General features: G+C 33.5%; 2 protein-coding genes across 3 annotated transcripts in view; one reads left to right on the top strand and one right to left on the bottom strand.

Moving 5' to 3' along the window:
- The window catches only part of LOC122813140 (nmrA-like family domain-containing protein 1), a 918,981-nt gene that overhangs the window by 164,635 nt on the left and 727,887 nt on the right, over positions 1 to 26,459 (top strand). The window lies entirely within an intron of this gene.
- NCF2 (neutrophil cytosolic factor 2) overlaps positions 1 to 26,459 on the bottom strand; it is a 612,590-nt gene that overhangs the window by 48,778 nt on the left and 537,353 nt on the right. Inside the window, exon 13 of the mRNA XM_044085286.1 lies at positions 298 to 409. Coding sequence (XP_043941221.1) covers positions 298 to 409 — 112 coding nt within the window. The remainder of the gene's footprint in view (positions 1 to 297; positions 410 to 26,459) is intronic.

Genomic DNA, 26,459 nt, shown 5'->3' with positions numbered 1-26,459 from the left:
CTGCATACATATATTGTATAAGTTGTACAGACATGTGAGTGTAGGTCCCACTGCATACATATATTGTACAAGTTGTACAGACATGTGAGTGTAGGTCCCACTGCATACATATATTGTACAAGTTGTACATTATTTAGTTTTGTACTCATTACTGATGTTGGGACTCACATGCAAATTTTGTGGTTGGTGGTTCTTTCCCAGTTTAAAAATGTTAAATAAAGATATCCTTTTAAAAGTGTAGAAAGGATAGACTTAACATGCATCTATGCACACTGCTGAAGTTAGTATATTGCTTACCTGTGCAGTTTTGCACCAAATAGTAAGTCGTCCATTTGCAGCCTGGTCCCACACAGTCTTAATGTTTGCTTCAGTGAAAGTTATCAGTTCACCAGTCTCTTTTGCCTTACAGCTGTTCAGAATATAAAAAGACATATATTGAAAATCTGGCACAAAGTAGCAGTTTGCATAGTAATATAGCTGTTTATGTAGATGAAAGATGGCTTTTTAATTAATGCTAATTACATAACTTTAAAGTGATATTGTAAATAGACTTCATCTCATGGAACATGCCAGCAATAAAATACAATAAGGCATGGCTTATTTTCTGATAAGGTCAAACCCAGATGAATTCTGAGATTTACTCTATATGTACTGATTGGCTTGTTCATCTTGGTGTGCTGATATCCGGATACAATGTCTACTATCTCAGAATGTATTTTACTTACAAATGGGAATTATAGCAAAGTAAGAAATGTTGTATCAGATATGCTTTTATGTTTTGCAAATTTCAGCTAAAATTGTTAAAAATATCTCTTTCAAAAAATTATTTCTATGTCTGTGGTGTTAGCAGTTTAAACTGAACCTAGGCAGGCTATTATAAAAAATATATTTATATACAGCTGTAAAATGCAAACGTATAACTGCATAGTCATTTTTTGTGAGCCTTGTATTAACTGTTGTAGTAAAGTGCAGTGTTTATCACAAATCAGAACAGGCTGATACCAACACAAGACAGTGGACATTGCCTGCATAGCTGAAGCCAGGAGTAATGCAATGTTTATTCTGGACCATTTTAGATTTTCTTACATTTTAATAAGTTATTTGTTGCTGCCTTTCCTTTTATGTACCTTTTATATCTGTTAATATGACATTTCAGTGGTTGTTTTATAAATTTAGCCTTGTTTGACAATTGTTGCATGATGTATTGTGCCATTTGTTTTACCTTTTGTAGGGTAATTTCTGGAGTAGTAGCACTGTCACCATTAGCATCTTACTTGTATTAACCTGACAACTAGTGAATTTTGTTTTAATTTTGTTGTAAACAGGACAGGACAATGCAAAGACTGACTTTTTTATGTTTCTGGCTTGACTAGTCATGGACGTCTGAGCTTTTGGAGTTTGGCAGTTGCGGTGATTTTTCTGATTTTCCCTTGCTTGGTGTCTGCCATGTTCAACTTTATGGACTTAAGTGTTAGCAGCCTGGTGAACTCATGAACAATGTGATGAATCAGAAAAAGTGAATTATTACATAACCCATCAGATTTACAAGGATTTCACACTTACCACTGCAGGCTGCAGCTCTGGCTATTTTATTGTGACGGCATTGATAACTGCCATTATAATATTTTCAGTCTGATGACTTGTTTTTACTGCAGTTTCTCTAGACATGTTTGTGGTGAACACACTATTAAGATGGTTGGATTTGTTTGAGTAATATAAATACTTTATAAAAAAATTTCCTTGTAAAATACTGTACTATCCCCATGCATGGTTTACTTTTTATTTTGTCAATGATTGCTGTTGCAATCATTTTATAATTAACCAGACAGGGTGGCCTAATGGTTAAGGTGTTTGCCTTACAAACAGAAGGTGCAGGGTTTGAGTCTCACAAGGGATAATTGGCTAGGCTTAAAATGGCTTGCAAGGGCAGTTAGCTTAGTACTAATCTATGAACCTATGAACCTATATGGTTAAGGTGTTTATCTTAAAGACACAAGGTGCAGGGTTTGATTCTCACATGGGGTAACTGGCTATGCTTCAAATGGCCCAAAAGGGCAGTTAGCCTAATACTAACCTATGAACCTATATGTTTATGAGATGCTAGTAAACTAACATTATGTCAGACAATGAGTTTTTACATTCAATTATAAATAAGTTTCCATGTGTTAAGCATGCAAATCAAAGTATCACAATCAGCTATTAATTACATTTTAATCCCATTTTGATTAAACATTGTTCATTAAACAAAACTGTTAAACACACAAATTAACTGTTTGTAACCTAATTTGAGATCAGGAATTAATTAGAGATCATATTATTTTATTTACACTCCACTACAAGTCTTAACAATTGGACTGGTGGCCTCTCACCATGTATTCGAGTCTATTAAATATCTATATATTTTCTCTTCAAGCTCAAATTCCAACACAGCATCCCGTACTGATCATGTTCTTACTATGAAGTTTTATTTCATATTTTTAATCACTGAATTCATTTTCTTGCTTCTCTTATTAATGGTTTGTCTCTGGGTTTCCATGTTCTTGTTATAGCTTTATTAGGCACCACCAATACTAAAGTTAGCAAAACTTCCACTGCTTTATACATGTTATTTTACACCAACTCAACAAAAACGTTATACTGAGGCTGAATTCACTTCCAGGTAGAAGACTTAGTCTATACGTTATCATTTCTGTACTAAAGCAACACCTTAACATTCCTATAGTATATGTGCCTGAGAACCTCTTTCTAAACCAGCACATCTCCAACATATGGCTCGTTTCCGACCTGTTGTCTGCAGGAACATTATTTCAGGTATTATAGGGGTATAGAAATATTTGTGTAAACATTTCCGTGGAAAAAATCCAAATTGTCTTGATTTAATTGCATATCTTTATAGAGTTAAGACATATTTCTGTCTAGTCTTCATCTGCTAATATCTTTATTTAATTGTTCAGTGCATGTTTTTTTCACCTTTGCACTGTATTATCTTCTCAAATGTAATATCACCTTACATGCTCTTTTTATTACTGTTTTACAATCTGCCATTTCTCTTTTGGTCTCAGTTATAAAATTTACTATTTGTGGTTTAACAAAATTACCTTCCAAACTCCTTACATCTTTCTTGAACTCCAGTATTAGATCTGTATATACAAGGTTATCTGAGTTCAGCAACACAAAACTGCATCTTGCTTTATCCCATTGTATTTCTTCATTTCACTTTATCATATGCTCCCAAAATCTAGTTTATTTGTTCTTTATTCTCCAAATGCTCATGACATTCTAGTTTGTATTTTTCTTATTACTATATATAGTATAATTTATTGGTGTTATTCTGTTTTCCACAGTCTAGCTTCCTTAAACGTAAACACTTGCCTAGTACTTTTAGGTTGCACATAATGAACCAGATTTCAAAAGACTTACTTTCACTGTTCATGACCACTGACAGCAGGTGTTTTGGAATGCACTCCCCATAGTAAACTGTTTGTAGATAGGTCTTACACCAAAGTAAGTCACTTACACTGAGAGAAGGTCTTTTGGAATGAGGGCAGACTTACACTGAGAGCAGGTCTTTTCAAATCAGGCCCAGATGTTCTTTATATTAATTTCCAATATTTCTCTAAACGCTCACACGTGCCTTTTGTCTCCTCATTGAGCACTTTGTATAGCATGTGTGTATCATGTGCATCCCTTCAGGCATATAGTCTGTATTCTGAATCAAATATATTAATCTTACTTGTGTGGTCTTATAGTATGCCTCCAAATCTGGAAGCCTCAAACCACCCTGTTAGTGTTTTCTCCATTGCACTCTTTCCTTTTATTTACCCCAGATAAATTCCTTAATTTCCCTTTTCTGATTCATCCATATCTGGTATTATGGCTGATGCATATAAGCCTGACCTGCATAAGGAACCAATAGGGCTAAATCATTTTAATTAAATGTATATTATTATTAATGTTCATAAATAAGATTTCCATAGTCTTATTTTATTTATAATCCTTTGAGTAGTTTCTTCTCACATTTCATTAGCTCCTTCCTCAATGTTTCTGCCCAAATCTCCCAAGTATCTCATCCTACACTGATCCCATAAAAAAGGGAAATTCTGGAGCAAGTTATGTGTTGGGGCGTAGTTCGTTACTATACCCTTTGCTTTTGATTCATTTACTTCATATCCTGCTGTACTGTTAAAATATTTCAATTTATCAAATATAATGTTTATATCATGTTCTGGATTGGTAACATATAATATAATATTATGCACTGTCTACAAAAACTGCTATTTTCTCATTAATATTCTTCATTTATATCCTATTATGCTTGACTGTCTTATGACGTTGGTTAACAGAGCTGAATATAAAGCAAAGAGTAATGGTAAAAGTGGACAACCCTGCCTCGTTCCTCTTGAAGGCTAAACTCTTTGTATAGCTCACCACCACACTTCACCATAGCTTGAGCTCCTCTGTAGATATTAAATATTAATGTTAACCATGTTATTGGAAACCCAAATGGCTCGAGGGATCTCATCACAAATCCACAGCTCATTCTGTCACATGCTTTTACGGCAGCCAGACCTGTTAACATTAATATGTTATTATTATCCAGTGCATCCTTTTTAATCAAAAGGGCTCTATTAATATAATCAAAGGTTTGCATATTTTCTATAAATCTGTACTGATCCAGGTCTATTATTCTTAACAATAGGCCAGATTCATAAAGGTTACCACAAAGTGCACACAGACAGCACGGGCATTGCAGTAAGGCTCTTCTTGAATTTAGAAAGTGTACACTTTGTGGTAACCTTTATGAATCCAGCCTATTACCTTTGCCATTCTTTTTGTTAAATTTGTCATAAACAATTTGTAATCATGATTTAGAAGTGAAATCGGTCTGCATGACCCTGAATCAAGGGTTTATTTCCCCTCCCTTTGTATTTAATACAACTACCGTTTCTTTCCAAGTCAAAGGTACATCACAACCCAGAAAAATATTGTTAAAAAGTACTAGACAGACTTTTATTATCTCACGTTTTTTCTTTTTCCATACTAATATTGAAATTCCATCACCATCAGAGTTTTTTCCAGTGTTTTCTTCTCTCCTTTCTTTCTTCATTTGAGTTTCTTTTATGTTTGTTGTTAATGGCCTCTTTCTACTTCTGATTCACTCCAGTGCAACTATTTTGAGTATGTACCTTTAACTCCTAGTGGATGTGGCCTGAGCCTTTAAAAATTAAATTATCACCTTACAATTCTAACAAATACTCATTGACAGAGGTCAAATATCAATACAATTGTGTTTGCCATCATGTATGCTTCAAGATAAAATATTTTTAAACCTTGTATGTAGTATGGTTTTGGAATTATTAATGCAAATATGCATAAGTAATATTTGACGCCTAGAGGAGCAGTAGGAGTTAACTGCAGATGCACCTGGAGGCGTCACTCAGATGTAATGAGTTCAAGAAAGCTGTAATTGTCTGAACTATGTTACCATTTCCTGTGCATTACTTAATTTTGCATGGTGTACTGTAATAATTTACCATCACATTCATATTTTTCTGGACGCACTTGTACCCTGCTGTTCTTATAAGTCCTGATTTTAGTTGTTATCTTCTCATCCTTTTGTTACCTCAGATGTTGAGACACCAATTTGGTTTCTCTAGAATTATTATTAAAACAGTTGTATTAAAGCAACTGATCTATGTTCATTCATGTTTTCTAAATACAACTATGTAAGAATTATCATTAAAAACAAAATGGAAAGCATGATAACTCATATCCAAAACTTTATAGAAATCCTCAATAAAGTTTGAGAAATGAGTCATCATGCCTTCTATTTTGTTGTGTTTAATAATGTTTTCAAAATACTCTTGCATATACATTCTAGCTTCTTTTAATTACTCTTCAGCCTGTTGTGTTCCAGTTATTCTTCTTTGCTTCTATAAATCCCTTACTTTTTAAACCCTCTAGATAGCTATTATTCTATATCTACATTTTTAATGTCTTATATTCAGTTTATGTTTATCCCAGTTCTTTGCAAGGTCTTTATTGCTTAGGTTGAGGTCTAGTAACATGCCAGTTAAGATTTTAATTGTCTTATCATTAAATAACTTCCCTATCAGAAGGAATAGTAGAAAATGGTAGTGTTTATCACAATATACTTTTATTTGTTACAAAATGTAATTTGTATAGGTATGTTGTCTGACCCTCCTACTGATACATTTTCATGATTTGGACCATGTTACAGTATTCTTTCAATATGTAACATCTACCCAGTCTTGCCCATGAACCATATTTTGCTGGCAAAGTGTATATTCCACTTTTTCTGCATTATTTTCATAATAGCAGTAAGCTCGAATATATGTATATATTTCTGTAAGTATCTTATCTGCCCTCAGCAATGTTCTGTGGTATCTTGCCCCCTAGAGGCATCTTGCTTATCTCCTGTAGTATTCCAATCTTGTGCTGTTACCACACACAGTGATATCAATTATATCTGGTCTCACTACTTTTGTGGCATGTATAGTGCAAGTCTTATAGCCTACCAATAACCCTTAACTACAATAAATCTTCCCAGCATGACCTTCATTTGTTCCTCAGTCTTTATTCCTATATAATTTGTAATTATCATTAAGACCCCTTTCTTTTGTTCTATTTCTGTTGCAGCAAATAAACCATCCTTAATGCTTTTTAAACAAAAGTTTAATGTTGTCTATGATTCAGGTGTGTTTGCTGTAATTTATTACTTATATACTACTACTATAAATATATTTCAGTACCTTCTCTTGTTTTTTATTTCTTATCAAATAAGTATATTTATATTCCAAACTAATAAATCAGATTGTGTCATAGAAAAGATTATATTTTATTCTGCCTAACTCAAATTCTTTTCTGTCTGGTACAAATTGATCCTTCATAGTAATTTTCTATCACTTTGTATTTATATTTATATATTTTTCTGCAGTATTGTCTCAAATGTACACAATCTCGTTAAAGCAAACAATTACCTCACTCCCCAAGAAATAAACAACATACTAACTATATAAATATATACATGCTCTGCACAAACAGGTGTGTAAAGGTCAAGCTTTATTATCCATTCACAGTGACTCTACCCTCTTGTGGACTAGTTGAGCTTATCATGGAAGATATAAAAATAAAAACCAATGACCAAACGACAAGTAGAAACGACAATAAGGCACAGATCAGGAAACTTAAAGCAGAAAATATTTAATCGAATAAAAGCACACCGACTGAGCGCTTTCACCAGTAACACTGGCTTCTTCAGAGTCGTATACACACACACCCAGCAAAGCTTCCTTTAAAGTACTTAATAAAATTCAATTATTCAATTAATCAATTCATTTGTTACCATCACTTTAAAATTCAATTACTGTTTTTTTCACTCTCTCACTTCTCATACATTCAATCATAACTTAAAATATTTTAAATCCATTCCAACTCGTAATTTAGTACATTTTTAATAAAAAAATCCTATAATTGTGATATCTTCTTAAACACTACCTATTCAATGTTAACCATTCCTAAAAAGATTTTTTGTATGCAAACATAACATGTGTAATGTGCAATATATGTAAATATATATACATATCTCAATGTATATTTTAGATGTGTATTTTTGAATGTGTATTTTTGAAAACCACATACCCCAATACAAAACATTTAATTATTTTAAATAATAAATTTTATATATAGAATTATATGAAAATAGTAAAATAATAAAATGAAATAATAAAGTAATACTAAATAATTTAATTTGTTGTCTCTATCAGAGGTATATCAACTATTGTGTATTATTAATGTAATGCCAAAATCAAATAATTTGTGCCTTGTATTTCAATAAAGGTTTTAAGGAAATACATTTATTAAGCCCAGGAAATTTCGTGGCATTCAATCTAATTTCCCACTCCATTTCACGTAGTGCTACACTATTATTTATGTCACAATTCATGTTTGATTTAACCCTGTCAACTATAAAAAATAAAAACTTTTTAAATTCATGACAGTCTTTAGAATGTAAATAAAGAGCATTGTGTTCATCTTTCCTTCTAATGGAACTACAGTGTTCCCTTATTCTTTCTTTTAAACTTCTCGTAGTCATGCCCACGTAAAATGCTTCACACGACATGCATGAAGCAATGTAGACACAGTTTCTAGTGGTGCAATTACATAAACCGGGGCAGGCAATGGTACGTTTAAAACCAGCTACACTCAAATAAGTCCCCTCAACAATGTATCTACATGTTTTACATCTACCACACTTGTTCATAAATGATCTTTTGTATCCATTGTTGGTTTTCTCCAGTCCTTCAAGTTGTGACCCCTATCATATGTTATAACTGGTACTTTACCCAGTATTGCTCTTGTTTCTCTGTTCAAAAAGTGTTCCCAAAGACTCCTAAGGTTGGCACATAATTCAGGTGCTCTATCATTATATTTAAGTACAAACTTTGGGGCACCTTCCCCTGGGCTAATATTTGTTTGCTCGTTGTTAACGTCCTCTACCAAGGTTTTACCACCTCTAGCTTTCAAGATTGGTATAAATTTATTCCTTCTCTTCCTATATACCTCTCTTTTAATCTTCGTTAACAATCCTATAGGGTAACCCCTTTCCAAGAACATACCTATAAGTGTGTAAATCTCTGCCCTAAATGTAACATCATCACTGATTAGTCTTGATAGATGAACCATTAGAGCTTTGTCATGACTTGATGGAGTACATTTTAAAGAACAATTACATTTTATTTGAAGGTGAAATGTATCAACAGTTAACTGGGGTAGCAATGGGTGCCCGGTGTGCCCCGGTTTTTGCAAACCTGGTCTTATTGGCATGGGAAAAGGAGTACATTTTTGGATCTAGATATTATGACAACATTATTCTGTACAATAGATTCCTCGATGATTTGTTAATTTTATGGAAGGGGGATGAACAAAGTGCTATGGACTTTGTTTCATATTTAAATGAGACATCCAATTTTCTTAAGTTTACTTACAATTGGAATAGAGATGTTGCCAATTACTTGGATATAAAGATCTTGAAAAATGAAGTTGAGTTAACTAGTACTATATATAGGAAACCGAGTTATGCCAATTCAATGTTACACTTCACAAGTTGTCACCCGATGCATCAAAGGAGAGGTTTGGTCAAGGGCCAAATGGTTCGTCTATCAAGACTAATCAGTGATGATGTTACATTTAAAATAATTAAAATATTAGCCCAGGGGAAGGTGCCCCAAAGTTTGTACTTAAATATAATGATAGAGCACCTGAATGAAAGAGCACCTGAATTATGTGCCAACCTTAGGAGTCTTTGGGAACACTTTTTGAACAGAGAAACAAGAGCAATACTGGGTAAAGTACCAGTTATAACATATGGTAGGGGTCACAACTTGAAGGACATACTGGAGAAAACCAACAATGGATACAAAAGATCATTTATGAACAAGTGTGGTAGATGTAAAACATGTAGATACATTGCTGAGGGGACTTATTTGAGTGTAGCTGGTTTTAAATGTACCATTGCCTGCCCCGGTTTATGTAATTGCACCACTAGAAACTGTGTCTACATTGCTTCATGCATGTCGTGTGAAGCATTTTACGTGGGCATGACTATGAGAAGTTTAAAAGAAAGAATAAGGGAACATTGTAGTTCCATTAGAAGGAAAGATGAACACAATGCTCTTTATTTACATTCTAAAGACTGTCATGAATTTAAAAAGTTTTTATTTTTTATAGTTGACAGGGTTAAATCAAACATGAATTGTGACATAAATAATAGTGTAGCACTACGTGAAATGGAGTGGCAAATTAGATTGAATGCCACGAAATTTCCTGGGCTTAATGAATGTATTTCCTTAAAACCTTTGTTGAAATACAAGGCACAAATTATTTGATTTTGGCATTACATTAATAATACACAATAGTTGATATACCTCTGATAGAGACAACAAATTAAATTATTTAGTATTACTTTATTATTTCATTTTATTATTTTACTATTTTCATATAATTCTATATATAAAATTTATTATTTAAAATAATTAAATGTTTTGTATTGGGGTATGTGGTTTTCAAAAATACACATTCAAAAATACACATCTAAAATATACATTGAGATATGTATATATATTTACATATATTGCACATTACACATGTTATGTTTGCATACAAAAAATCTTTTTAGGAATGGTTAACATTGAATAGGTAGTGTTTAAGAAGATATCACAATTATAGGATTTTTTTATTAAAAATGTACTAAATTACGAGTTGGAATGGATTTAAAATATTTTAAAATATTTTAAGTTATGATTGAATGTATGAGAAGTGAGAGAGTGAAAAAAACAGTAATTGAATTTTAAAGTGATGGTAACAAATGAATTGATTAATTGAATAATTGAATTTTATTAAGTACTTTAAAGGAAGCTTTGCTGGGTGTGTGTGTGTACGACTCTGAAGAAGCCAGTGTTACTGGTGAAAGCGCTCAGTCGGTGTGCTTTTATTGGATTAAATATTTTCTGCTTTAAGTTTCCTGGTCTGTGCCTTATTGTCGTTTCTACTTGTCGTGTGGTCGATGGTTTTTATTTTTATTACTTGTGAGTTCCTGGATTGGAGCTGGTTTTATTTTTTATCATGGAAGATAACTTATCTTCCAGTAACACCAGATGTATGCCACTCTGCACAAATATGAAAGGAAAATGAAATACAGTCATTTTGTCAGTGGTACTTACAGATGTCAGTGGTTCTAAACTACCTTCCAGTGTGCAAGCTTAAATTTCAATTACACCAAACAATCATCTTAATTCAACAAATATCCAGGGCAATTTTGTTGTTGTGAATCTTGAATTTTTTAAGTAAGCATACTTATCTCATTAACATGCATGCATTCCTAATCCTAACACACTCATTACCAGAACTAATTTTATACAGTTTTGACTATTGGTTTCCATCACAAAATATAATAGTTTCCTTTCATTCATCAGTCATTTACTTCTCATCTCCCTTCTGCTCCATCATATCACCCTTATTAAAAGGAAACTCAACATAATTTGTAGTGTGAAACAAGGGACCTTTATCAGACAGTATGCAGTATAGGTCCCCCTTTCAATATAAACTTTAATTTTTTAAGTGAAATTCTGACATGTCATACTTATTACATTTATATTAATCAAATGGTTATTTTCTGTCTAGCACTTACTGATTTCAATGTTTTAAAGGTGTTATTCAGAAGGCAGCCCATATATTAAGACTATTTTACATATACACATTAACTGTTTTATAAATATTGTTCTCAATGGATGTTCCCATTGCATTGTTTTTATGGAGACTTTCACTTTTTTGAAAACTGTTCCATCTCCTTTGTTTTGTCCATAATTTTCTTTTGGAAAACAGGAACGGGTTTTTTAGGAAATCTCTCACTTGAAGTGTCCTTTGCTGGTTTTATGCACCTGTTAATTAGCTGCTTCTGCATTCACTACCTTCTCCTGTATCCAGCTGTTGTTTTTTTTTTTTTGCCAGTTCATCTTGTGCTTATTGTGGGTCTGTATATGTTCTTAATCCATGTGGAGAGAAGACTTGAAGTAAAGCATTATACAGTAACTTAAAATCAGGTTTAATTTATCTGCAGAGTCTTATGGAAAGAAAACATTGTTTTTGTTAGTTTACGTTTGCAATAAAAATAATTTTCGATGTAAAACCTTGTATTTCCAAGACAATTGTTTCCCTCATCTATAGAATAGAAAGATTTTCCCCCTTTAGCTGATATGTCTACAGTTTAGTCAGCATAGCGCTTGGATGCTTTCTCAGTCTGTCAATGGGAACATCTAATTTCTGAGCCCCCTCTGTGTTTTAATATAACCAATAGAAAGTTTCGTCCATGTGCTGAGGCATTTTCTCATAAATTCTTTCCAGTCCTTGAATCTGTGGAACCAGTCCTCAAGTTTGTCCATTTTATGTGTAATTTTTTCATATTATAATTGCTGCTTTACCATTTTTTCTTTTACCGCCTTTTCAGCAATTTGCATATTTACTATTTTGTTTGAATGGCCGGTTAAAACACATTCTGTTTCCTACAAGCTTCTGCTATTTGTCTGTATATATTCAAAGAGGGACCCCCACTCATCTTGAAAATCTCAGAAGGCATTTGGTCAATGTCTTTCTGTAGGGTGATTGAAGAATTTTCTCCTTCTGCTGCCATTACCATCTGCTTTTCCCAGCTCTTCTCCACCAACCTAGTGCTTTCATTCTGCTTTTGAATTTACATAGTTTCTCTACCTTTTAGTTCACTTTTTGTTTTGCCTTGTTGACATTTTGGATATTATAAACTCTTCAGCAAATAATATGTGTTAACAATTTACAGCAGTTTACACTGTTTTAATTGTGATTTAACGAAGATATTTAGTTAAAAAAGAGTTTACAATAGTTTACAGGCTTTTTGCTAATATGAAATGCTCTGTAACTAGATCTACTTTTAGCTTCTTACACTATTGCCATCTTTGAAATTCTCTAATTTGGCTGTCTGCAGTGGGAAATGCATTTTTTTCCTACCTGATTTGTATTTTCTGCTATCCATTTGAGGCATTTTGAGTAGGATTTCTACTTTTAGGTCTTTTTTTTTTTTTTGCTTTTGTTTACCGGATTTGTCAGACTTGGTTTAGTCAAAAAACCCTTTTCAGTGAAAGCCCAGGGAAAAAAACTTTCAACATACTACAAACATTTTTTAAAGTCATTCAGTAATATAATTGAATGGACGCTATGTAATATACATTAGAAATTACACATACATTTGCTAATTAAATTATATTCATATGAAAATAAAGGTAACTAGTACATCATAAAATGCATTTATGCTTTAGTAGATGTTGATCTGAAGAGGTGTATTAGTGAGTTTGTCAAATAGATAATCGATCATGTGATTAGTAGTTAGAAATCCAAAGAAATGGAGGTGAGGGAATGAACTAGGAAGGTCAGAAAATGTTAATATTATAGTTAAGAGATGGGGTGTAAAGCAGGTTCAGAAACAATTACATATACAGCTATCATAAGGTTTGTAATACAAATATAGAGCTGGGAGTGGGCAGTGTCACAAAACTATATGTATAACTGGAAGATGGTAGTAAAACTATTGAGGTATTGGTGAATACTGATTCTGGGGTATAGCATTCTGATTGAAGAGGAATGGTTTGATGAAATGACAAACTGATGATAGCAGTGGCATTTATCTTGGAGAAGTACAGGAGCAGATCCATTGATTTGATAAGTGCAGTTTCAGATGTGTTTTAATGAGTTTGCATTTGAATGCATTTTAGTGGTAGTGGGATGAGGTTCCATAGTTTAGCTACACTGTCTAAATATAAAGAGCCACCCGCATACAGTGAAAAATTCATTTTAGGAATGCGTTAATAAAGTTTTCTGATGTTATCTGTTACCTGAAATTAGTACAAGATGCAAATGACTCTACAGTTATATGCAGTACCGCAACTCTAATCGCACTTCCCCACATGTGACTTTTTAATACACTACAAGCATGGTTGACTCAAAGCTTATAATTAATGAAAATAAAATAAAATTTATATTTGGCTTTAATGGCAAAGCAGTTGTACCAGTTATGATCACAATAAGTAAGAGTGTCATTCAGACAGTTAATCACTAAAAGGATGTAGGAATCACAATAGGTAATAATCTCACTTTTAAAGAACATGCTAACACAATGTGCAGGATAATCACTAAAAGTTAGGTGCTCACTACCACATCAAAAACTGCTTATCTCTTTCTTTATAAATCACCTTAGTAAATGTTTTTCTCATTATAAAAAAGCCTATATTATTGTAACATTCAAAAAACAAAACAAAACAAAACAAAAAAAACAAAACAAACAAAAAAAAAAACAGAATATACATAGAACAAAATCACAAAATGTATTGTACAACCAATAAACAGTAAACACACACTTACGAATTCTTAATAAACTGAACTGGAAGCCCCTCATAAACACAATTAACAACATTTGCTTTGCATTTTTTCATAAAACTCTCTATGACAAGTGGTTTTACCTCGTTTCATTATTTCATCATTCTACAACCAATAGAATCCTCTGGTAAAATCTCATAGACATTAAGAAAAAAAAAAAACAGCAAATAAAACAGGTGACAGATCCCCAGTCATCATCCTCCATAAGACATGAAATACACTACCAGAACAATTAGGGCAAATCAGCAATAATGACTTTTACATATTTGTGCAAATCTTTATACAGCAATATCGTAACCTGCTCCAAATGTTATATCATCTAGTTCACTTAATATTCTACTTATATCTTAACACACCCTTCATATATTTAGCATTTCTCTTAAAGCTAAGCAGCAATACTACTCCTAAGCCATTCATATTTAGACCTCCTGTATTCAGTACTTTTGCTCCACAGCTCCATTTCTTGCCTGATTTCTTCTTCAACTTCATCTTTCTTTCCACTTTCTAACTCTCCTCAATGCACACCACTTACTTCAATTCCTGTACTAAGCCTTGGACTTCAGAGTCCTTGTCTTAATAATCATCTCTTCATATGTATTCTCTTCACCCTCCACTTCCTTAAGCTTGCCAACTCATAGTTTTTCTGTGTGTTCTAACTTCCTCCTTAGCAGTAGATATGTTCAGAATATTTATAGGTTCATATATAAATATTAGGGTAGCTGTCCTTGTGGACCATTTTAAGCCTAGCCAACATCCCTCAGACCTTGTACCTCTTGTCTTAAAAAAATAAAATAAAATAAACACTCTAGTGCCTCAGTATAAACCTTCAAGGAGTGGTAAAAGAGCAAATGACACATAACCACACCTTTTATATAAAAAAAAAAAACAAGAACAAATAATCACTTATACTATAATTACAAATAATCACTTATACTATAATTACAATCAATTAACAATAATTTATTTTAAAGCTATAAACTAAATTAAACACTTCTAATTACATTCTGTATTCAAACCCCTTGGTAATAAAGTACCATATTTTAAAAAAGTATATAGTTTCTTTATGCAATTATCTTTCTTTAAGTAAATTATTATTACCAAATTTAACCTCCACTTGTTCTAAAATAGTACCCATAATAGTAAAGCATTACTCTGGTGATATTCTTTAAAATACATAGCAACTTGACTGTTTTCTTCTTGTTTTATTATGTCTCTAATATGTTCCTGTAACCTATACTTCACAGCCCTTTTGCTCTCACCACTATATACTCATTACTATAAAATAAATTACATGGACATTTGGGGGCATAAATAATGCCTTCAGTATCACATGAAAATCTCTTAATCTGAATAATTGATGATTATTAATGTTATCAAAAACCCATATTGCTTGTTTACAACTACAGGAATCTTCCACAAGGGAAGGTGCCACCCTTACATTTCCCAGCTATATATGCATTTGATTAGAGGGAAGAACAAAACAACTATGGATTAACATATCACCTATATTATGTCCCCATTTCTAAGATATCAAAGATGTGTTACTAATTAAATTAAGAAAAATCTTTTTGTTTCATCAAAAATTGCCACTATCTCAATAAATTAATAACTGTATCTGTAAAAATATTACACATGGTCACAAAATAAATATTTCTCTTATATTTATTATAAAATTTAATATTGCTTTTAACTGCCAAAAAGCTATTGGTTTGTATATGCATATTATTATTATAATTATTTACTTCTGTAACTTCCTAAACGATTCCAATACTAAGTGTTTATTATAACCTGTCCTAAAAACATATTAATCGTTTTTTCAGCTTCACCTTAAAAATTCAACTCTTAATTACAAAGTCTGAGGAGATGAAATAATTCTTCATAAGGTAAAGAAGAAGTCAAATCTGGAGGATGACAACTATTCCCATGTAAATATTGTCTACCATCTGTTGATTTCCTATATATAGTTGTCCGTATTATTCCACTCTCCCCCCTTTCTAACTGCAAATCTAAAAAAGAAACCAATTTTCCTACTTGTAAACCATCAAATTCAAAATCATATCTATTATTTTGTAAATCATTAACAAAATTATCTACCTCATTGATACATCCATTACAAATAAATATCAAATCATCTCTATATCTAAAATAATTAATAACATATTTGTTTATAAAACTATGTCCATGTAAATATTCCATCTCAAACAATTCCATAACTAGGTCAGCACATATGGGAGCAAACGGAGCTTTCATAGCTGTATCCTGAATCTGATGATAAAAATCATTATTAAAAGTAACAAAATTATTAATAAGAAAAAAGTGTAACAACCCAATAACATAATTAGAGACAGGACTGTCACCTAAAAATAATTTAAAGCTTCTACACCATGTACATGTTTAATACTTGTATATAAGTGTCTAGCATCAAGGGTTACCCAATACATGTCTTCAGTCCATTTAAGTCCCTTTATTTTATTAACAAAAATCAGTAGTGTCTCTAATATATGACAGCAATTTCATAACATAAGGAAAATGATATTCATGTAAAACGAGACATATATTTTGCAAAAAATATTTACTTGCTGAAATAATAGGGCACCCTGGTGGATTAACCAAGTTTTTATGAATTTTGAGTAAACAATAAAAAGTAGCAATGCTACACCCTTTAATATTACATTTCTTGTCAACGTCTTCCCTACTCAAATAGCCTAACCTATGACCCTTTTCTAACAAGTTTAAATATTGTTTGACTGCCTCATCATATATCTCCTTATTGACTTTTACATATGCAAACACATCTTCTAAATACAAGTACCACATACACATATATTATTTGTAATGTATCACCACTATATTATTACCTTTATATGCTGGTTTAATAATTACATTATTGTTATTACTTAAATCTTTTAGGGCTGTCCATTCAGCTTTAGTCATGTTATATTGAACATTGCATTTATTCACTAAAAAGTCATTAAAAGCCTCTTCAACTGCAAAATTAAACATAGTAGAGAATTGTTTAACCCTCAATGTATTTAATAAGCAGTATGCATTAATTTCATCAACCTCAGAAGTGCAAGAATAAAAGCTATAATTTGCACTCTTAGTTTCACTAAACTCATCATTAAGAACACTTTCATCTGAACTTTCAGCATTTGCTTGTGAAAATTATATAACAAATGTAATTTATGTGCCATTTTAAAAATATCACTTCTCAACATGTATAAGTGGGGTAAAACTGTAGGTATAAACTTGTCCCAAATTTAAAACTGATAAATGATCATCAGTTAATTAAAAACTTGCTAAATTAATTACCATAGAGTTTGAAAAGTGTTCCGCTGCATTTGAATTAATCTGTCTTCATTATTATTTTCACTGTCATCTTCCCTGTTTATAACTCTGATGCTGCTGTCCTTCCACTGAATTTCCCTGTCTGTATCTCCCTCATTTCTTATTTGCATAAATTGTTTGCCTTTTGTAGCTGGCTTCCAAAATTGCTGCTTCAGATTCGATGGTCCTTGTGCTGCCGACAATCGGGAAAAGGAATTATCATTTTCCCACTCTGTAATCAGTACCTTCTAAGAAGGCAAAAGAGACTCTAGGTTGTTTCTCATAACTTATGTTGTGATGTAGAGCTGTTTTCAGCTGTTCCTTATGCTGATAGGTTCACCACAGGAATGCTCTACCCTGATTATAATCATGCAGGTCTCATAATTTTCCTTTCTTTTTTTCAAATAAATCTGCTTCATAGTTCTTTAATTTATCATTAAGTTCAGAAAGGCTAGCACTGAATTGTGAGGCATTCACCTTAACCATTATGCTAACCCTCAACGCATTTGTAATTTACAAATGTCAACACATTTGTAATTTACAAATGTGTTGCATACATGTATCCCTTTTATTATTGTTTAACACTGTACTTGCTATTATACATTTTACCTAGTTGCCTGTCATATTTACTTTATGGCACATAGTCATTAATAATGTGCTACTTTGCATTTATCTTGTTTACCTTTTTCTACATTACTGTATGTTTAATTCTAAGTTCTCTCTGACTATGGGTGTTGACCAACAGAATTAACCCAGTCAAAAATGTAAGTAAGTAAATAAATAAATAAATATTTTTCTTTCAAACATCTTTATTGAATTATCACTTGTGACATAGGCAAATTTACATTCATAGAAAAGTAATCAAACTATATTAACATAAACATACTTCACTTCTATTGCTATATATGATATAACCATAGTGACACACTTCCAGTTGCAAACATTATACACGACTTATAATCTACCCAATCATTTTCAGTCAAACATTACATAGCTCATTTAAGTCCTGCCTTCTTTTAAACCTCATTCCTCCCCTGTATGTATTGTTCCCACAATTCCTATTTTTTCCTATGTAGTTTGCTCCGTTTCTACCTTTTTCTAAAGATCTCAATTCCAGTTGTTTTACCTCTGTTACTATATTCGCTACATGTAATATAGTTGGATTAGATTCTGATGTCCACTTTCTAGTAATTGCTTTTTTTGGCAGCCGTCATAATTAGAGACAGCAAGGCCTTACCATGCCTAGACAATTCTGATTCTGTATCATAGCTCAGAAAAATGATTTCCCTTGTCAAACCAATCTGCTCACCCAGCATCTCTGACTGTGAATCCTGCAGGGAATCCTAAAAGACTACTAACTCACTGCATTCCTAGAAAATATGTTCCCAATTACCTCTTTCTTTCTCGTCACACCTCCAACATTTGCTATCTACCTGAGGAAAAATTCTCTGGAGTCCACTTGGGGTATAAAAATATCTATGTAAACATTTCCAAGCAAAAATCCTAAATCTTCTAGATTTTGTTGCATACTTGGGAGACATACATATATCCTTCCATTGTTTCTTTGTGAATTGCTTATCCAGTCTCGCTTCCCAATTCATTTTAACCTCCTCTGATTCATTCTTTTAGTTATCATGCAATATTTTATATGCTGTATTGCTGTATTCCTTTTTTAATGGCAGCTTCTGTTCTAGACTTTATTAAAAACTATACCAGTGCTGGTCTTTCATTTAGGACCCCCTATTTCTTTCTCTTTGCCTGTACTCTGATATCAGTCACTGACAGGGAAGGCAATCTCTAACCTGCAGTCCACATAAATTCTTGGCACCTTCCCATTCTATCATCTTTCCCTCTCTAGTTATTTGCTCCCAATACCATGGCCCCTTTGCCAGTTTTCTCCAGTAAATTCTAGGCCCTTCTTGCCTATTGTCTGTATCCCTCATTGAGTCATCCCTATTGTCAGAATCTCCTTTCTCCATTCCTGTGTTGGTTTAGTTCTTAGAATACTTTCTGTTACTTTATGGATATAATATTCTACATGATTATTGTTATTCTCCTTAAAGGCCTGCATCCAAAATCCCAGTCTCACCTTGTTTCTTGAGCTTCACCCTGTTTCATCATCATTCCTTTCCACTTTGAATTATAGTTTTCTGCTTGTGCTATGTATAGGAGTCTTAACGGTGTAGCTGTGAAATACCCTTTCAAATTGAGTAATTCCAATCTGCCCTGTTCTACTGGAAGAATCAGTTTATCTCACTTGACTCTTACCATCTTCCCCTCCCAGATAAAGTCATTCAGCTCTTTATTAATTGCTACCCACAACTTCTCCTCTGGTTGATAAAAATATGTCTGATCTGTGTATATGACTAAAGGAACTAAAAATAGTTTAACTGCTTGTATCTTGCTATCCATATAACAGAGCTTCCAATTTCTCAGTTTTTGTATTAACTTTTTAGTCTCTTCCCACATATCCTTAGCTGCCACACCAGAATCATTTCTAATCCAGACTCTTAAATATTTCATTTTATTATGTCCCCATAAATATGGGTATTCCTGAAGCAGTTCATGTGTGGGTACATAATATACTGCTACTGCCTTTGTTTTAGCTTCATTAATTTTGTATCCCAAAAAGATTTGAAACTGTCTCAAAATGTTCCACAACATTGTAATGTCTTTTGCTGGTTTTGTCAGGTACAAAATAATACCATCTGCAAATAAAGCCAGCTTTTCTTGACTACCATGCCAATTATATCCTTGAATTTTTGAGTCCCTTATTTTCTTTGCCAATGGTTCTAAATATAATGGAAATAATAAAGGGGAGAGAGTATAACCCTGCCTGGTTCCTCTGCTCAAGCAGAAATTATGAGAGAGGACCCCCACCCACTTTAATTTTCACCTCCGATCCCTCATATGTTCTCCTAATCAACCTTATATTTTTTTCAGGAAATGCAAAGGCTTCCATTGCCCTGCTCATAAAGTCCCAGCTTACTCTGTCAAATGCTTTCTGTGCATCAAGACCCACCAACAACAATGGTATTTTCTTACATTCCTAGGCAATTCTGATTCTGTATCATAGCTCAGAAAAATTATCTCCCTTGTTAAACCAATTTGCTCACCCAGCATCTCCGACAGTGCATCCTGCAGGGAATCCTAAAAGACTACCAACTCACTGCACTCCTAGAAAATATGTTCCCAGTTACCTCTTTCTTTCTCGTCACACCTCCAACATTTGCTATCTACCTGAGGAAAAATTCTCTGGAGTCTACTTGGGGATTTAAAAATATCTATGTAAACATTTCCAAGCAAAAATCCTAACTCTTCTATATTTTGTTGCATATTTGAGAGACATACATATATCCTCCCATTGTTTCTTTGTGAATTGCTTATCCAGTCTCGCTTCCCAATTCTTTTTAACCTCCTCTGATTCATTCTTTTAGTTATCATGCAATATTTTATATGCTGTATTGCTGTATTCCTTTTTTAATGGTAGCTTCTGTTCTAAATCTTATTAAAAACTATACCAGTGCTGGTCTTTTATTCAGGACCCCTATTTCTTTCTCTTTGCCTATACTCTGATATCAGTCTCTGATAGGGAAGGCAATCTCTAACCTGCAGTCCAAGTAAATTCTTGGCATCTTCCCATTCTATCATCTTTCAATCTCTAGTTATTTGTTCCCAATACCATGGCTCCTTTGCCAGTTTTCTCCAATAAATTCTGGGCCCTTCTTGCCTATTGTCTGTATCCCTCATTGCAGTCATCCCTATGGTCAGAATCTCCATTCTCCATTCCTGTGTTGGTTTAGTTCTTAGAATACTTTCTGTTACTTTATGGATATAATATTCTACATGATTATTGTTATTCTCCTTAAAGGCCTGCATCCAAAATCCCAGTCTCACCTTGTTTCTTGAGCTTCCCCCTGTTTCATCATCATTCCTTTCCGATTTGAATTATAGTTTTCTGCTTGTGCTATGTATAGGAGTCTTAACGGTGTAGCTGTGAAATACCCTTTCAAATTGGATAATTCCAATCCACCCTGTTCTACTGAAAGAATCAACTTATCTCACTTGACTCTTACCATCTTCCCCTCCCAGATAAAGTCCTTCAGCTCTTTATTAATTGCTACCCACAACTTCTCCTCTGGTTGATAAAAATATGCCTGATCTGTGTATATGACTAAAGGTACTAAAAATATTTTAACTGCTTGTATCTTGCTATCCATATAACAGAACTTCCAACTTCTCAGTTTTTGTATTATCTTTTTAGTCTCTGCCCACATATCCTTAGCTGCCACACCAGAATCATTTCTAATCCAGACTCCTAAATATTTAATTTTATTATATCCCCATAAATATGGGTATTCCTGAAACAGTTCATGTGTGGCTACATAATATACTGCTATTGCCTTTGTTTTAGCTTTATTAATTTTGTATCCCAAAAAGATCTGAAACTGTCTGAAAATGTTCCACAACATTGTAATGTCTTTTGCTGGTTTTGTCAGGTACAAAATAATATCATCTGCAAATAAAGCCAGCTTTTCTTGACTACCATACAAATTATATCTTTGAATTTTTTAGTCCCTTATTATCTTTGCCAGTGGTTCTAAATATAATGCAAATAATAAAGGGGAAAGAGTATACCCCCCCTGCCTGGTTCCTCTGTTCAAGCAGAAATTATGAGAGAGGACTCCCACCCACTTTAATTTTCACCTCCGATCCCTCATATGTTCTCCTAATCAACCTTATACTTTTTTTCAGGAAATGCAAATGCTTCCATTGCCCTGCTCATAAAGTCCCAGCTTACTCTGTCAAATGCTTTCTGTGCATCAAGACCCACCAACAACGTTTTTTCTTACATTCTGCTTCCCTCTGGATCATCAGTGTTCTGTTAATGTTGTCAAATGTTTGCCTTCCCTCCACAAAACCACATTGATCCATGTCTATCAGTTCTGGCATTACCTTTGTCATTCTTTTAACCATTATGGGCATGAGCACTTTATAATTATGGTTTAATGTTGAAGTGGGCCAGTATGAAGCTGGATCTATAAACGTTTATTGGTAGACAAAAACAAAAAACAGAAAGTGGTGAGCGCTTTCACAACATAAAGTTGTTTCATCAGACAACAGTAAAAGGCTAACACATTATTTAAATAGTCAAACATCCATTACTCAATTGACTAATTAAAGCTAGCAAGCTGTACAGAATCAATAATTAAGGAAGGCTTACCACAATGAATCCTGCAATGAGAGTACTATACATATTATGTAACACACACTTACTAAATAACTAAAACATATATAAACCTACTATGTATAGTGTAGAAGACCATATACATACATATATAAATTAAAGCAAAGACAGTATAAAAAAGTAAGACATATGAAAGCCTAAAAACATCTAAAAATGTCTGCTAAAAGATCTTAAAATCAGTGCATAAGTGGTCGAGCCTTTAAAAAGGGGACCAAGGTAGTGGCAGCATTCAATCCAGGAAACTTCTCAGCATTAAGCTTCAATATCCATTTTTGCTCATACCCCTCTGTTATATTCTCTATGTCACCACCCCTAAGGTTCGTATAAATATGTTGCAAAACCAAGAATTTAAAAGAATGTGAACGATCATTAGACATAACGTGACAGGCCAAAGCACTAGACTGTTTACAGTTAGTAATATCTCTTGCATGTTCTAAAATGCGATCTTTCAACATTCTATTCATTTTGCTTACATAATAGGCATGGCATTGTTGACAAAAACAAAAATAGACAACATCAGTTGTTCTGCAGTCTGAGTATTGATTAGAGTATAACGAAAAATGCCTGACAGGATGCATATAGTTATTTTTGCTGTAGATAAACTGGCAGGCACTACAGTTCCTCCACGGAAAAGTTCCACAGCGAGCAGAATAATTTAACTTTTTGCGTGTTTCCCCATGACAAAGATGTTGTTTAAGTGACTTACTATTCTTAAAACTAAAGTGTGGAGTCAGTCCAACCTTGTCTACAAGGCCAGGAACTTCTTGTAAAAGATACCAGTATTTCTTGACAACATCCACATATTGATTAATATTACTGAAAAACTGGAGAACCACTCTAAAATCATTCCCATCTGTGACACTATGTGTTGCATCTGCAATGGCTCTGTTATGGTTATAATAAGGTCTGCACCTAGTATCTCTAAGCTTCCAGGCATCAGATATTGTATTATCAATATCTGCATTGGAATATCCCCTAGCCAGAAACTCAGTTTTCAAATTATTCAATGCAGCTACTGCATCTTTATCACTACTATGTAGCCTGAGTGTCCTAAAGTCTTGCCCTCTTAACACATTCCTAGGAATGTGTCTAGGGTGCATACTAGATTTATGCAACAATGTGTTCTTTCTAGTAGGTTTATGGTATATAGTACTACGGAGATGATTCAAGTCAGATTTACTGATCTTTACATCAAGGAAACTTATATCAGTGGCTGAACTCTGGTGTCTAAACCTTAAAAAATCAGTTGTTGAATGCAAATAATCCAGAAATTGGTCTAAATCAGAGCCAGAGCCTTTCCATAACATAAAAAAAGTCATCTACAAATCTAACATACCACAGTATTTGTCCAAAAAATGGATTAGTAGCAGACAAAACATTTTGCTCTTCCCAACTAACCAGTGCTAAGTTGGCGTAGCTATTGGCACAAGCAGTGCCCATCGCTACGTCAACTTTTTACAGGAAAAACTGTTCTTGGAACATAACAATATTATTTTCGAAAATGATTTCTAATAGAGTACAAATTAACTGTATCTTATTATTAGTCAACAGTTTGTGCACAGTAAGAAAATCTCTAATACTATCAACACCCGAAACATTTGGTATACTAGTAAACAGAGATTCTATATCCATAGTCACAAGAACAAGTTCCTCATCTCTGTCTATAGTCTCCATCCTATTATGTAGCCGATGTAGGAACATCTTAGTATCCTTTAAAATAGTATAACAATTGTCCAAAAAGCCATGTAAAGTCCCTTCTACGTATATAGAGAGGGGTTCAGTACACCAGCCACTACCTGAAATGATAGGTTGCATAGGTGGAAGTCGCAAATCCTTATGAATTTTAAGTAGACCATATATCCTGGGAACAACAGGCTTATGAACACTAAAATACTTAAAAAGTGAATCATCAATCAAATTAGTTATCAGTAAGTCAAAAATTAAAAAAGAAACTTTATCTATGATGGCATTCACCATAGATTTAGAAATACATTGGTATGTGGTAGTATCAAGTAATAATTTCTCCATTTGTGTAACATATAAATCTTTATCTAACACAACAATGCCACCTCCTTTGTCGGCCTGTTTAATGATCAAAGAATGTAGGCTTTTTAAATCTTGCAAAGCTCTATGCTCTCCAGTAGTCAGATTATAAAATGACAAATCACAGATGAAGCATTCAACTCCCTAAAAGCAATCTCACATACATCAATAAAACGTTGAATACCTATAGGTGTAGCTGGAATAAAAGTACTAGGTTGTCTATAAATACAGGCTTGGTTATATGTATTGGTGTTGCCTGCAGGAAAAATACATTTTAGAGAGAGGTTCCTGCCCAAAAGTCTTAGATCTTTTAGCATTTCTGCAGGATCAGCCCTCCTAGCAGGAATGAATGATAAACCTTTGTTAAGAAAACTGAGCTGTTCCATAGTTAATTTGAATGAAGAAATATTAAAGACTAAACCTGGGTCTATAGACGTCTCTTCTTGGATTGCTGAGCAGCTCCATCCAAAATATGAGCCCTGGGTGCTTTGTTGTTGTAAGTTAGACTTTTGGAGTGAGTCCTGAATGGCAACGCTGCCTTCAACGAGAAATCACCCTTCTTTGAGCTGTCTAAAAAACACTAGTGTCTTTCTTGTTAGCAGGTGATGGAATAACATTTCCGGCAGGTATACTAGAAGTGCTGGAAGTATGCGACGTGACCGTCGACGCATACAAGGGTTTGGTGGTGTTAGAAGACTGATCTCCTATTACAGGTGTTGCAAAATTACCTAAAACAGTAGAGGAAGCTTGTACATTCAAGGCGACATGCTGAGCGTTCGTAGGCATAGATGCCATAACCGGTCAATCAGCCGGAATACTGGAAGTAAGCCCGGAAGCGCTAGCTGCACTATCTAATGCATGAATGGTATTCGGAGCAGAATTCAAAGTGCTATTGCCTTGATTATATCTATTAGTATCTTCTTTAGGCCAAGAAAACACATTATTCTTGGCAAAATCAGTTTTATCTCTATTGAGTTTAGATAATTTAAGAGTCTGCAATTTCTTTTCGTATGCTACGATGTTATCCTGTAATTGACTCATTTTGTTCAAGGTTATGTCACATGAAAAACTGTCTGTAATCTTAGATTCTAGATCAATGATTTGTATCTTCAGATCTGCTTCTATAGGTAGAAAGAATTCCAGTAAGAGTTCCATATACTTGGAACTAAATTGCAAGTTCAATTCTTGCCACTTACGAAGTAAAACTGGATATGCATTCCCATAGGTGGGCATATTCAGTATTCTCAGTCCACGTGGAATAATCTTGGCTTCCAAAGAAGCTTGCAAATGTATATGGTCTTCTCCACTATATGTAGTGTGTTTATATATGTTTTAGTTATTTAGTAAGTGTGTGTTACATAATATGTATAGTACTCTCATTGCAGGATTAATTGTGGTAAGCCTTCCTTGATTATTGATTCTGTACAGCTTGCTAGCTTTAATTAGTCAATTGAGTAATGGATGTTTGACTATTTAAATAATGTGTTAGCCTTTTACTGTTGTCTGATGAAACAACTTTATGTTGTGAAAGCGCTCACCACTTTCTGTTTTTTGTTTTTGTCTACCAATAAACGTTTATAGTGTGTTACCTTGGTGCATTTTCTTCTACTTTGTTTGGGTTTCTTCTGCACCTTGCTTTTACCCATGACCGTTTTTGTTTTTTACATGAAGCTGGATCTGATGGATCCTTACCCTCTTTAGGTATTATAACTGCCACTGCTTTTGGTACTTTTCCTCATCTTAAGATATTGTTAAACAAAACCTACCAGAGCTTTACAAGTTTTTTACCTCCTAGCTTCTAACCTTCCACAGGAATACCATCTATTCCTGGGGACTTTCCTGTAGATAGGTTATCCATCAC

The sequence above is a fragment of the Protopterus annectens genome, chromosome 10.part0, assembly GCF_019279795.1.
Source record: "Protopterus annectens isolate FY-2018-M chromosome 10.part0, PAN1.0, whole genome shotgun sequence".
Taxonomy (NCBI): domain Eukaryota; kingdom Metazoa; phylum Chordata; order Ceratodontiformes; family Protopteridae; genus Protopterus; species Protopterus annectens.
Note: the sequence above shows the minus strand (reverse complement) of the source record. Positions and strands in the feature narration are given on the sequence as shown.